At 46.1% G+C, this 12,414-nt stretch overlaps 1 protein-coding gene across 3 annotated transcripts in view; it reads right to left on the reverse strand.

The window, feature by feature from the left end:
- LOC138575633 (AN1-type zinc finger protein 5-like) overlaps window positions 1-12,414 on the reverse strand; it is a 327,567-nt gene that overhangs the window by 62,279 nt on the left and 252,874 nt on the right. For all 3 annotated transcript variants that reach the window (XM_069649499.1, XM_069649500.1, XM_069649498.1), the window contains one exon: window positions 3,201-3,294. In XM_069649499.1, coding sequence (XP_069505600.1) covers window positions 3,201-3,294 — 94 coding nt within the window. The remainder of the gene's footprint in view (window positions 1-3,200; window positions 3,295-12,414) is intronic.

Consider the following 12,414-nt stretch of genomic DNA (forward strand, 5'->3'; position numbering starts at 1 on the left):
GCATCGATGACGGCGACAACTCAGTCTTCGAAGGAACTTTTCCTCGACTCGAGTGATCCTTCGATTGCTCTCGAGGAGTTTTGCCTGCCGGGTCTGAAGACGCACAGTTTTTATGCTTCTGAGGTCTTTCGACCGGAGCATGGCTTTTGGGTGTAGTCGAGGGGGACAAAGCAGCATTCTCAAACACCTTTAACATCTTAAGTCTAAACTCTTCCCACTGGGCTGGTGAGGCAGATTTAGTGGGGCATACGACCCATTTCTGGAGATGAAACGGAACATGAGGAAGATGGCGATCTATGGCGTCATTTCTTTCCATGTCTAGAAGATGACGAGTGGTGGGAACCACCACGTTATCGGGATCGCTTATTCTTCTTAAGGCGAGGAGAAACAACTCACGACTCGTCCGATTTTCTTTTTCAGACAGCGTCGAAGGGGATTTATGGATCCTACCTGCTGCAAGCTTAACTCTGCGCTCTCTCAGGGTTTCGACGTCATGAACAGGCAGTCCTCATACTCCGATGACGGATGAGCGGATCCGAGACACCATAAACATTCTATGGGGCTCCATAACGGACATCTTCGAGCAGCAGTCACAGCATTTTTTGAAACCCGACTTGGAAGTGGAAGACGACGATGACGAAGCCATTCTCTCGAATAACTCTAATAATTTTCTTCACAAGGAACAAAGCGTACCGTATCCAAAGCGTTTGCGCAAAAAAACTGAACTGAAGCCAACGGGAGCTGACCGTGCTAAATATACCTTCTGTGATCTTGACATTGAGACAGAGGCCGCCGAGGGACATGGAGTCGACAGGCATCAACGCACTGCGCTCCCTGCTGAAATTTGTTTTCCGAAGCAGCAAAGCTGGACATTGGAAATATTAAAAGATAAGACATACGGACACAATCTATTCGAAGTAAACTGTGAGTTCCACAAGGTTCCATCCAGGCCCCTGTCATCTTCAACCTCTACGAACCACTGGGAAATCATTGTCAACAACGACATCAACACAAACCAATACGCATACGACACGCAGCTTTACCCAAAGATCAACTGCATGTACAATATCCATCGAATCAATCACGGTCTATCTATCCCTTATATACGAATGATGTCAAGTGCAAAAACTGAAGCTCAACCCAACAAAGACAAAATGTATTTGTCACGCTTCGCCCCTGGAAGCATTGGCATCAGTGGCGGCTGGAAGGTATTGTGCGCACTAACTGACTATAGCGGTCTAGTTTACTCCTAAATTGTCCACCGCTTGTTTATAGGTGGTTACTTCCGGATACGCTTTGCGTTTTATCCGTCTAAGGACCCTCGCGCTAGCGCTTTTGCTCTCATTTACTCGCCTAATATTTTTCCTCTGCTCTCTCTGTCCACAGTATTCTGTGCTTCTTGTTTTCAATTTGTTCTGTTCTTTAACTTCCCTTTTCTTTGTTTTCTGTTGTGCCTTTTAGCCTTTGTTCCCTGTGAAGTACCTGCGCTTCGGTGCTCCCGGGTTTTCTTTTCTTTCTCTTTCTGTCCTTTCTCTGGATATATTTCAGTTCTAGTAACTGACCTTTACTATTTTTTTGTTGATCATATATCTAGGTGCTTTTGCCATCTTCTTCTGTTAGATTTCTTACCTGGTATTTACTTTTTCCGGTTTCGGTCATCCTCTTCCAGGAACTGAGCCGCTCCTGACTATCACTTGCTAGTTTAGTTCTTCCGTTCTTCATTTTAATTATTTTAATTTTGTCTTCTTACTCAGCTCCCTTTTCCTCTTTCTACTTTTGGTTCCTTTCGCTTTCTCTTCTTGTACTCTATTGGTGCTTACCTACACCTTCTACTAGTTCTATCGGAAGATTTTGGACTACTGTGTCCAATCCTGAATAAGGACCGGAGATCTGTTACTTGCCACTGGGTATCAAGGGTGATCTTTGGGAGACCTACACAGCAGGAAGAGGGATACTTCCTTTTTTCTCCTGGTCCCTGAGTTTTCCTACTTTCAAGGACATCGCCTTTACGGTCCAAACCAAACTGTCATCACATCAGGGTTTTTTCTGCCACATCGGCTTTTTCCCTGGACAATTTTTGGGGGTTCACTCCTTGGGGTTCCTCCTGATCCTGTTTCCTTACAGTTCAAGGTGGCCTCCGAGAGAGCCCGCCCTTACTTGCACGAGAAAAAGGAAAGAAAGAAGACGGAACCTAAAGGAATCCGAAAGAAAAAGGTATTGGATGCCTTAAAAGAAGATTCAGATGAGGTGGTGGATCGGGGAGGTATCTCCGACTCCGACAGTCTTGTTCCAGGAAATCCCACAAAGCATGCGCAGGTCCAGAATTGGCTTACTGACATGAAGCTTGACGGATTCATGCTTTAACTGTCACCGCATTCAAAACACACATCGCTAAGAAGACAAGCATGGTACCAGTTTGCTCTCCCCTGTAAAACTAAGCCTTTCCTTCCTGACCCGAGTTTCAGAACAGTGGTTCAAGACCTGGTCACCACCCTCCCTGTCTGGACGGTGTGTGGTAATGCCCTACTCGCAGAAGTCGCAGTTACCACCTTGGCCCCTCTAAAAGCTATTCAGGCACATGCTGTATTATTCCTCATCATAGGGCTCTAAATATTCACGCATCATGGTGAAGACAGCCTGCACCACCTACAAAGCACTCACAACTAAATCATTGTTTGGCCTGGCTGTAAAACCCGCCATCTCCGGATGCCAGCACACCACAGCATTGCCAGGGTGGAAACAAAGAACTGCAAAAGGGATGCATACAGGAAATAGTCCTGTTTACTGCTACACACCCTGTCTCTGGAACAAGTTACCAATGCAGATAAAATGGGCCTCCTCCATCCTGCACTTCAGGGAGGACCGGAAGACTCCCCTCTTCAAAGAACCCATCACCAACCACTGACTGCTGCACTCAACTCTAATTCACCCCTTCTGGAGCTTGCCTTTCCATTGCTCCTCTATTCAACCTAGTTTTCGGCAACCCCTGCACCCATACTTGGCACTCCTTGGTTGCATCCCCCCATGCTCACCACCATGTTAGCTAGCTTTCTGCTTTCTAAATCACGTCCATGCAAGCATACACACAAAGGTAAATGATACAGCAAGAAATTATTTATGACACTTTGGTAACAGTAGAGTTGATTGGTATTTTCCGACAACTCTTTTTATGAAATAGCTACACACTGTTGGACACATACCTGGTCTCCAGGCAATCCGAAATCAGATTTCCTTCAGTGCACTGAACAGAGATGGATTCTGATGTTGCAGTGCCACCACCACATGAACCAGTCACTGCAGTAAAGAAAAACACACAGCCATAACATGATGTTGTTAAAACAGCCAAAAACGAAGTAGCAGGAGAAATTATTCAATTACTTTTGTGATGACCCTGCTACTCCTAGTTTATGGCTCTTTGCTATTCACAATGTGTGGGAGCTCAGGAAACAAGTTGGGGGCATCAGAAACGGATTTGTCTAGCTAATTTAATGAAGACTTTGCGTGGATTCTACTGGGCATGCCTGTGTGCATAGTTTGCGGACACACCTCTTTCACTTGTATGTGCTAGTCTTTCTTCAAGTTTCCTCATAATTAGCCAATATCAAATGGGTTGGCATCGGTTTGCTGTGAATAGGAAAGAGTCATAGACTAGTATGTAGGTAGGTAGGTAGAAGAATTTGTTTCAAGCACCAATCGCATAAAAAAAGCTTTCTATGCACAGGTGAAGTCTAGGTGGTGCTTCTTACAAAGAGAGAGTTAAACATTTAGAGTTATTCGGGGCACAGATAGGAGCGAATGTGGGGCAGAGGAGAATTCCAGAGTGTTGTCATCCTAACATAATAGGATTGTCTGCCCTGCTAGGATAGCTAGGAGGCTGGCAAATGAAAAGCTAACAGTGCTAGGGGGCTCATAATGGAGAAACGGTTCCTAAGAAACATAAATCCAGAGTTAAAGTAAACCATACAATGTTTATATGTTAAGTCACTGTGAACCACTGAAGGGCCTTTTGTGATGCTGGAAATGCATTGGAGGGACAGGGCCTCCATGTCCTTGTCCTGTACTCCCTTATCATGTGTGTTCTGTGCTGTTTTCTGCACAGGAGTCCAGCTGGGACTCCTGGCAGTGCAGCACTTCCTCTTTTTGGTTATGTTGAACAGAGACCCTTGGGACACCCTTACGGCACCCATGGGTGGGGGTACAACTCTGAATCCCTAGGGCAGCGGTATTCAAACTGTGAGAGCTCAGCATGAAATATAAAAAAAATTATATTTTTTTTTAGATTAGAAGAAATGGGTAGGGGGGCTCACATGGTCAGGCTGAAGCATGAAACTGTCTCAGGCAACAATCAAAAAGTGGCCTGCAGTTGTAAATGGATATTCATTGCTTTAGTCACAGACTGGGCCTCATTACAACTATGGCGGTACAGTAACAACGGTGCCGCTACCGGCACCGTTGCTACCGTACCGCCATAGTAAGAGTTGTGCTCGCAGGTGCCTGACAGCCCGCCAGGTCTGACCTGGCAGGCCGTGCGGCACCTGCAAGCACAGCTCGTTGGATGCACCGCCACCGTTATTAAAGGTGTGGGTGCATCCAAGCTCCCCATTACCATTGAGCCCTATGGGGCTCAATGGGAATGGGGATCTACCGGTACCGGCACCCGCGAAAGGGCAATTATCAGGTACGCCTAACTCGGTATGACCCGGTAATTGCCCATTTGCGGGTGCCGGTCCCGGGTGCAACTCCGACAGCAGCCGTGCCAGTTTTACCAGCACAGCTACCGCCAGGGTTGTAATGAGGCCCACTGTTTCAATAGTACCCAAGTGGGTGCTTTGTATTAAAATGTAAGTACATTGTGATATATTCAGCAACAATGGTAAAAATTACTAACTGCATAGTTAAGTAACTCATCAAACTGGTCCACATTGGCCAAAATGGTGGGCCACTTTGACTGGCCCACACTAGCATTTTACATTTTTGGTACAGACATTGCCCAATAGGCCAGTCCGAGCCTGGCGGCTCATCCATAATGGCGAGGGGGCACCAGCCGAAGAAGAAGTTGTGCTGTCTCAATCTGCATTTGAGTTTATGCAGTTGGGATTTTGGAAGACCTAGACAAACAGCAGTACAGTAGTCAAATGGCTGGACATAAATGTTTTCACTTTTTTAACATTTTGTGGAAACAGGAAATATTCTAGGAATCTTGTAGGGTGTGTAAGGGTGCAAATGTGCGCGTCTGACACAATAGTGGCATAGTGATTGGCAAAGACTTCAGTTAAAATAAAGAAGAAACCTAAATCTCCCTAACTCTAAGAGCGGTTTCCCTGCCTCTAATAAAGAACTAATGAGTCAGTCAGAATGTCCAAGTAAATAAAGAGTCCACCTTTGGGTCAATACGTGCTTTTATCCCTAACACTTATAACTAATAAGAAAGTGGGTAGTGGGTATTCCTGGTCCATAAGAATACTCCCTTCTTCTGGATGATGAGCCACAGTTCCAATCGTAGGGGGAATTTTGCCTGCGAGAATGACTCCCTTCTCCAAGTCTCAATTCCATTCTGAGGAAACAAACTAAGTTACAGTTTGTAGTGTCTTAAGGGTTCAGTTCTAATGAAAAGGAAAAAACTTAAACATTATTCCTTCTTGAATATTATTGGACTTGACTATTGGGTTCCTGGAGAATGCTTCCCTTCTCTAGGAATATGGTTCTCAATGTCCTTGCAGAACGCGGGGAATTAATCCCTTGCATAGGCCTTCTTTTGACTGGTTTGATGATACCCAATCTTCTGGGAAGAGAGCATGAGATATTGTCTCCTCCTGGTATTGTCTCCTTTTCCAGTGGTCTCTTTGCTTTTCAATTCACAAGGGCTGGGACGGAATGACTCCCTTCTCCCAAGCCCTCCCCAGACTTTCACAATTCACAGTTCATACACAATCTTCAGGGAGGGATACGTCCCTTCCCCTGGCTTGCTTTGCACTTCAAAACTTCTTATTTCACACGAGTTCCCAATCTATGGATGCAGGCCCCAGATCTATATGTTCCTCCTGACTGGGTGCAGCAGTACTGGTTCCCTATCCTGCTAGGTAATGTGACTATGAAGATGACTTGGGTTACTCTTCATAGAAGGATGCGGGTCCCAGACCTGTGTGATTCTCACCCCTTGGTATTGCAGTTCCTTTTCACTAGGGGTCCTCGCTTGTATCCCACAGTATTCCCTTAGGCCCCAATGTCATAGCTTCAGCGTCTGCCAGTGCCTTTTGGTACCCTTTCCGCCCCGGTAGCCCTTGTACCTTTAGAGTCTGCCGTCTCAACCCTGTCAGTCTCAGGGTTCTCCGCCCTCTGCTTCATGCTTCTCTTGGCTTCTCCGCTCTTCCGGCATACTGCAGCATCTCTGCTGCCCTCGCAGATTCTCAGCGGGTGCCCTTCCTGCAACCGCGCGGTCCTTCTCCTTGGCTGGCCAGGACGTCCACTCCTCCTCTTCGTCAGATGCTCCTTCCACATCGGACCAGGTAAGAGTTTCTCCGCTTGCCGGTAAGCTCTTCTGCAACTGCTCGAGTCCTTTGCTGAGGCAAGTGTTTCTCAGACTTGCGGTTCCTCCTCTCCTTCCTAGTATACCGTTTCAGCTTTGAATGGGCCTTGTCCAATTAGCTTTTGAGAACAACTAGACTGTTCATTCAGGTTCTCATGAGTGTTCTCTATGCTTCCGCACTGCTTCTTTGTCCTGGTGCTGATCTTTAGGTCTCCCAGTGAGTTAATTGGTCTCTTCCTCATCTCAGTACTTAAGGGATACATGCTCCTTGAGGAGTCTACACTCTTCCTCATCCCAGTACTTACTATATTGGTGGCATGACAGAAACATATAGGAACACTACGGAAAGTGTTGGTGGAGGGGGTAGGAAGGTGTGTTAGGGTTAGGTAGGCTATGGGGATACCATTTTTGCCCCAGGTCATCACTAATCCCATAGGGCGCTTCCCTCCCCATGAGATCCACCCACTGAGTACCACCCCCAGGGCGATTATCGGGAAGCAACCTTACCTCCCTGGACGCAGTTCACACCTTTCCCACACCTACACCCCATCATATTTTGTAGGATTCTCCAACGTCCCAACTCCCCCCTCCACTTTCTAAACAAACAATGGGCCGAGGAAGAGGGTGGCAGAGTAAAGAGGCTAACACTTATATCTCATTGGACATGTCCCGCTAATCAGGTCAGGCAAAGTCAGGCACTTGACTGTAATCACATTCATCTGATACCAATTAGTTCCCCCCACAAGGATAAAAGGCGGAATATAGATACACACTCTGAGCAAGGTGAGACATGAGAAGGAGCAGATCTTCCGGGGGGAAGGGGAACCCACTGGAGCAGGACGATCGATCGAGGGACCAGAGCAAGGGAGAGAGGAACCCTCAAAGTCCCTGCAGGAGGTCGTTGTTCCTGGGAAAGCGTTGTCAAAAGGTAGCCTGGAATATTGCCCATGTAGTGTAGCTGATGATTTCTACCCAATAATAAAACCCTGTGTATGGTACGAATAACCAAAACCAAGGGATCTATTACTTTGGAAGAATGGACCCAAACACGTGCAGTAAACCTCCTGAATTGGGTTAATGAAGAACCTTGTGAGTAATGAAATGTGTTTCAACAGGTGTCAGGAGAATTCTGAAGCATCTAGTGACAAACAAGAAAGTATAGATTCAAGATTACTGAAAGAGTAAGGCAGGCTAAAGATATAAGGAATTGCAGTCAGAGTAACCTTACCGTGGGTTGATAGACAGTTTCCCAAGTGCAGCAGTGCAATGGAAGGCTACGTGTAAGTTCAGGAAGCACCAGGTAGATGACAGGACTATACCCGACGGAACGCGTACGCCTAACTGGCCTTGAAGTCCAGGGACACACCCGTCGGAACGAGGACGCTCTTTACACAGCCGCCTCCAGGTACATAGGAAGTCTCTAGTCCATACCGGGCTATTGCGAGGAGAAGGGCTTCCAGATTTACTATGTAGCGGGCAATCGTGGGACGACTGCAAGACTGTGATGCGCTGGAAGGTAAGGATCCAAGTTGGAAGTAACTAGTCCGTGAGACAGTCCGGGTTGGCCATGGGTCGGGCAGAAAACAATCCAAGGAGTAGGCAAAAGCAATTAGTAAGGAGTTCCGCGTCAGCAACCAGAGGATTTGAAGATGACCAGGGTGAATGAAGACATTCCGAAGGAGAAAGGAAACTTCAGAAACGGGTAGGTAAAGCAGACGCAGGAAGAAATAATATCGAAGCACAGGAATAAAGTTCACATAGGCGAAGGCAGAAGTGAATCCCAGCAACTGGTAACAGACAAGGATTAGGCAGAAGGAAGTCCAGAGTACAGGCTACAGTCAAGAAAACCAGGAAGTTCATTTAGGCAAAATCGAGACGTAACGCACTTCAGCAAAATCAGAAGCAATGAACCATGAGCAATGAGGAGCTAAAAAGGCTGTAAATCACATGACTATAACGTGCGTGTGACGTGTGATACACTAATGTTTGTGCCCGAGTTTCCAAGGTAACTTCCACCGCATATGGAAAGGCATCGGCTTCTTTCTTGCTAATACCATAGTATAGCGAACGCCGTGCCGTGATAAACCATGTCAATGATGTTTAGCAAGAAACTGTAAACATGCAAGAGTGATTGATCTTGAAGCACAGGAATCCCAAACTCGGGGAGAACGCGCACTAGAACAGGAGGTACCGCCTGGATTGCTGACAAGACATGAAAGGCCGATTTGTGTCAAGGAAAGACTGAAGCTGGAACAGTGTATCTCACAATTGAAGGTTGCGCGCATGCTGATGAGATGCAAAAGAAGGCAAACAGTAATGAACTTTTAAGTTACTGATAACTGTGAAGCCAGTGATACATAGTAGCAGAGTTGTCCGGCGAATGGAAAAAGCCCATTCGAAAAGTCTCAGCAAAATGTTTGATGTTTTGTTGTAAAGCGGCAAAAGTGAATGAACTTTGAAATGTACAATGGTCAAGATCAATCCTGACGAAAGGGGAAGTTAAAAGCTGAAGAGCTAAAGTGAAAGTCGAAGTGGTCCTGCGGAGGTCTATGCTAAAAGCTATGCACATTCTAAAGTCTTTGACATCAGTGAAAGGTCCGAGCCCGACTGAGGGAGACAGGAAGCATGAAATATGTTAGTGGAAAGGAACCCTAAAGAATGTAAATGAAGTTTGGGGAAGGGAAAAGCTCTGCAAGTGCTGTGATTACGAGGTCTGAGACCGGCGATCTATGATGAATCAGGTACCTTTTGGTTGAAAGGTCCGAGCCTGATTGAGGGAGGCCTTCGTGAACTTTATTTGAACTCTGAAAGAACTTTGGAAAGCTGGAATAAGCGACTTTTTGGAAGGCCAAGGCGGGCCTCGATCCACGTTTTAAACTGCCTTTTGTTTATAGCCTGAGCCAGAGTGTGTCGTCCCGTTTATGGTGGCCACCTTACTCCGTGCTGTCCAACGTGGGGAGGACAGTTTATCCTTTATTTTATAACACTGACTTTCCTTTGCATACACATTCCCCTTTACACACTTTTTGTATAAGAGATAGGGCAGGCATTAGGTTTTGTTAGTATAGCCCATTTTGATTTGACATTGATTAACCAGGACTGTAATTTCTTTATTATTTGGATTGTAGAGACTACTCCCATCCTAGCTATAGGGCAAAGTAGGAGTTTTTCCAAACCCCATGAATTGAATAAAGGTTTTGAAACGTGTAACTCTTGTGTCAGTGTCATACTTGTGATACAATGCCTCCCTTACACAGGGCAAAAATGGAAGGCAAAAGGAAGGAAGGGCTGAGCTGGGGCCATACGCTCTCTCAAAAGAAGATTTTACCACTTTTTCTGGCATTAGTTTGAAGTCAGTTCTCATATATCCAGAAAGTGACAGCCTTGAGGCTTCTGGCCAGTGTCTTAAATTGGTCTGGGGTGCCATTCAATATGCAAGAGATCTGTGGATCATCAGTGGAGGAATCAAGATGAGGTGATGGGAATCAATGAGATGGTCCCCTCCTGAAGGGGGAAGAACCCCTTTGGGACTAGGGTGGTGAGCCTGCTAAGCTTAACACCCCTAAGGGGAGGGATAGAAGTATCTCACTGGGGAGAGGAGATTCCCAGAAAGGGATATAAAATATCCTCCCTTTATTGCAGTATCTTTGTTGGCTACATATGAGTTAACTTATATGGTGACTGGAAACATCCTGGAAGTATGGCTGGTGTGGTTTCTGAGCCTATGGGGCAACAGAGCTTACCAGGAGTGAAAGCACAGTGGGAAGGCACACCCTCGAGCCAGAAGGAAGATACAATGTCAAGCACGAAGGAAAAGATAGAGACAGCCATGGAGCTGGAAGAGGAGGAGACTCTTGGAAGGCATGGCAGAGCCGACAGAGTGTACATACGGTGTGGAGATGCAGACCACGGGCGAGACCGCAAAATTCTGGCAACCCAACTGGAGCACAAGCTGGGAGAGCCCGGCCAAGAGGAGAAGCACACTGTTGCAGCTGCCCACCAACAGACGTGCTGCAAGGCTGGTACCGCAGACTCGCAGAGGAAAGCAGGTCCAGCTCTGCCTGAAGCAGATCGTGGATCAGAAGGCGATGAAGTGCTACCGACTGGGTCGTCCTCCCCAACTCTCCCAGAACACTGCAACGAGAGCAAAGGTACGCGGTTGCTCTGGAAAAGCGGGAGAGGGGAGGCGAGGCCAGACCAGACCCTAAAAAGGGGTGAGCCAGACCAGACCACAAGGTGAGGTGAGAGAGATAAAACCCCAAGGCAGGTTGAGTGACACAGGACCCCAAGGTGGGTTGAACCAGACTGAACAACAAGGCGGGATGAGCAAGACAAAACCCCAAGGCACAGTGAGCAAGATAAGACCCCCAAGGAGGGGGGAGCCAGACCCAACCCCAAAGCAGGGTGAAAGAGAGACATACCAGAGTGGGGGCAGAAAACAGCTACCATTCAATTGACAAGAGCCAAGGGCTTGAATATACTTTTGATCTAGTCAGATTTTCTTTTATAGTGGTAGCGTCAGACTCGGCTACTAGAGAATTCCGGGCAAATAACTTTCCTTTTTTTGCCTTCTAAAGACACTCTGACAAGCACCTTTTTGTACTTTCTTTGTAGAACAGTGCAAATATTCTTAGACTTAGGGAAACAGCAGGTTTGTGTGTGTGTTAATAAAGAATGGTCTACTACAATGCCTCCTTGCCGGTCACCTGATTCTGAACTAACGCAATATATATAGTGAAGGAAAGTACTGGAACATAGATGGAATAACTTCGGCAACCCTTGACACACCGGGACAATAGAACAAAAAAGTCTGATGTATTAAAGTTGCAGAGCAATCTAATAAAAGTAAGGGCGATTTAATAAATAGAGATACAAATTTTGCCATTGTCCATTGAAGATGGCAAATTGTCCATTACCTCATGTAACACAGTCTCAGGGTCATGGCGTGGTTTGAAGCATGATTGTACAGGATAGAGTAACCAAATGTCTACCCTTTGTATAAAAAGGGTAGACATTTGGAAATCACAGTACTCTCAAGGACCATGGCGATGCTAATCGGGATGGCATTAGGGTTCAGGTACGCCATTTTCTGCAAGTTTAACCAGTGCAGTTTTAAAAAAAGCTGTTAAACATTTTTTAAAAGGGAGCCTTTAATAATTATCCCAGATGCAAGGGATCAGTTGCAGTGCATGGGTTTTAATTTCCCAAGCAGGATGGTACTTTCTGAAGCAGCGAGGTGATTATGGTGGTAAAGCGAAAAGCTAAAGAAAACAGCAAAGGGGAGTAACTGAGACGATGCATTTGATGCTTTTAAAATGGCAACTTGCTTAAAAACGGCAGAGATGCTGTTCCTTATAGTAATAACTTTATTTTTAATTAATTAAAGACGGCAGAAACACAGTTCAAGGAAGGGAGTAAGGAGAAGGGGAAGGAGAAGAGCTCAGCTCAAGAACAGAGCAATAGAGCATCCTTGAAATGTCCTTGAAATGTCTTTGTGAGAATTATTATTGAGAATCCAGTGATGTTGCTTGGGTTGTCAGACAACCTTGTGATAAGTGTTATATGTTGAATCTTAGATGTCTGCAGAGAAGCACCTGCTCCATTTTCGCTCAGCCGGATGGAACACCTGTTTAAGAGCCATACATTGAGAAGAGAGCCATGAGCCCTGGTAAGCGAGGGTAGGCACAGAGGTCAATAGCTGATGCCAGAACATTACAGAGGAGCACCAGAATAATCAACATCACAGCCTTGGTCTGGGCACTTCAAGGTAGACCCATTGTGGGGCTAGTACTTCTAGAGAGCTGGACTAGGCCAGGCTCCTCCCGGTGCTCCAGAGATTCCTTCCCCAAGAGTGTAATTTTGTGCATCTATACAAATTTTGAAATCTC

Source organism: Ambystoma mexicanum, chromosome 1p, assembly GCF_040938575.1.
Source record: "Ambystoma mexicanum isolate Mex_15411 chromosome 1p, UKY_AmexF1_1, whole genome shotgun sequence".
In the NCBI taxonomy this organism is placed as follows: Eukaryota; Metazoa; Chordata; class Amphibia; order Caudata; family Ambystomatidae; genus Ambystoma; species Ambystoma mexicanum.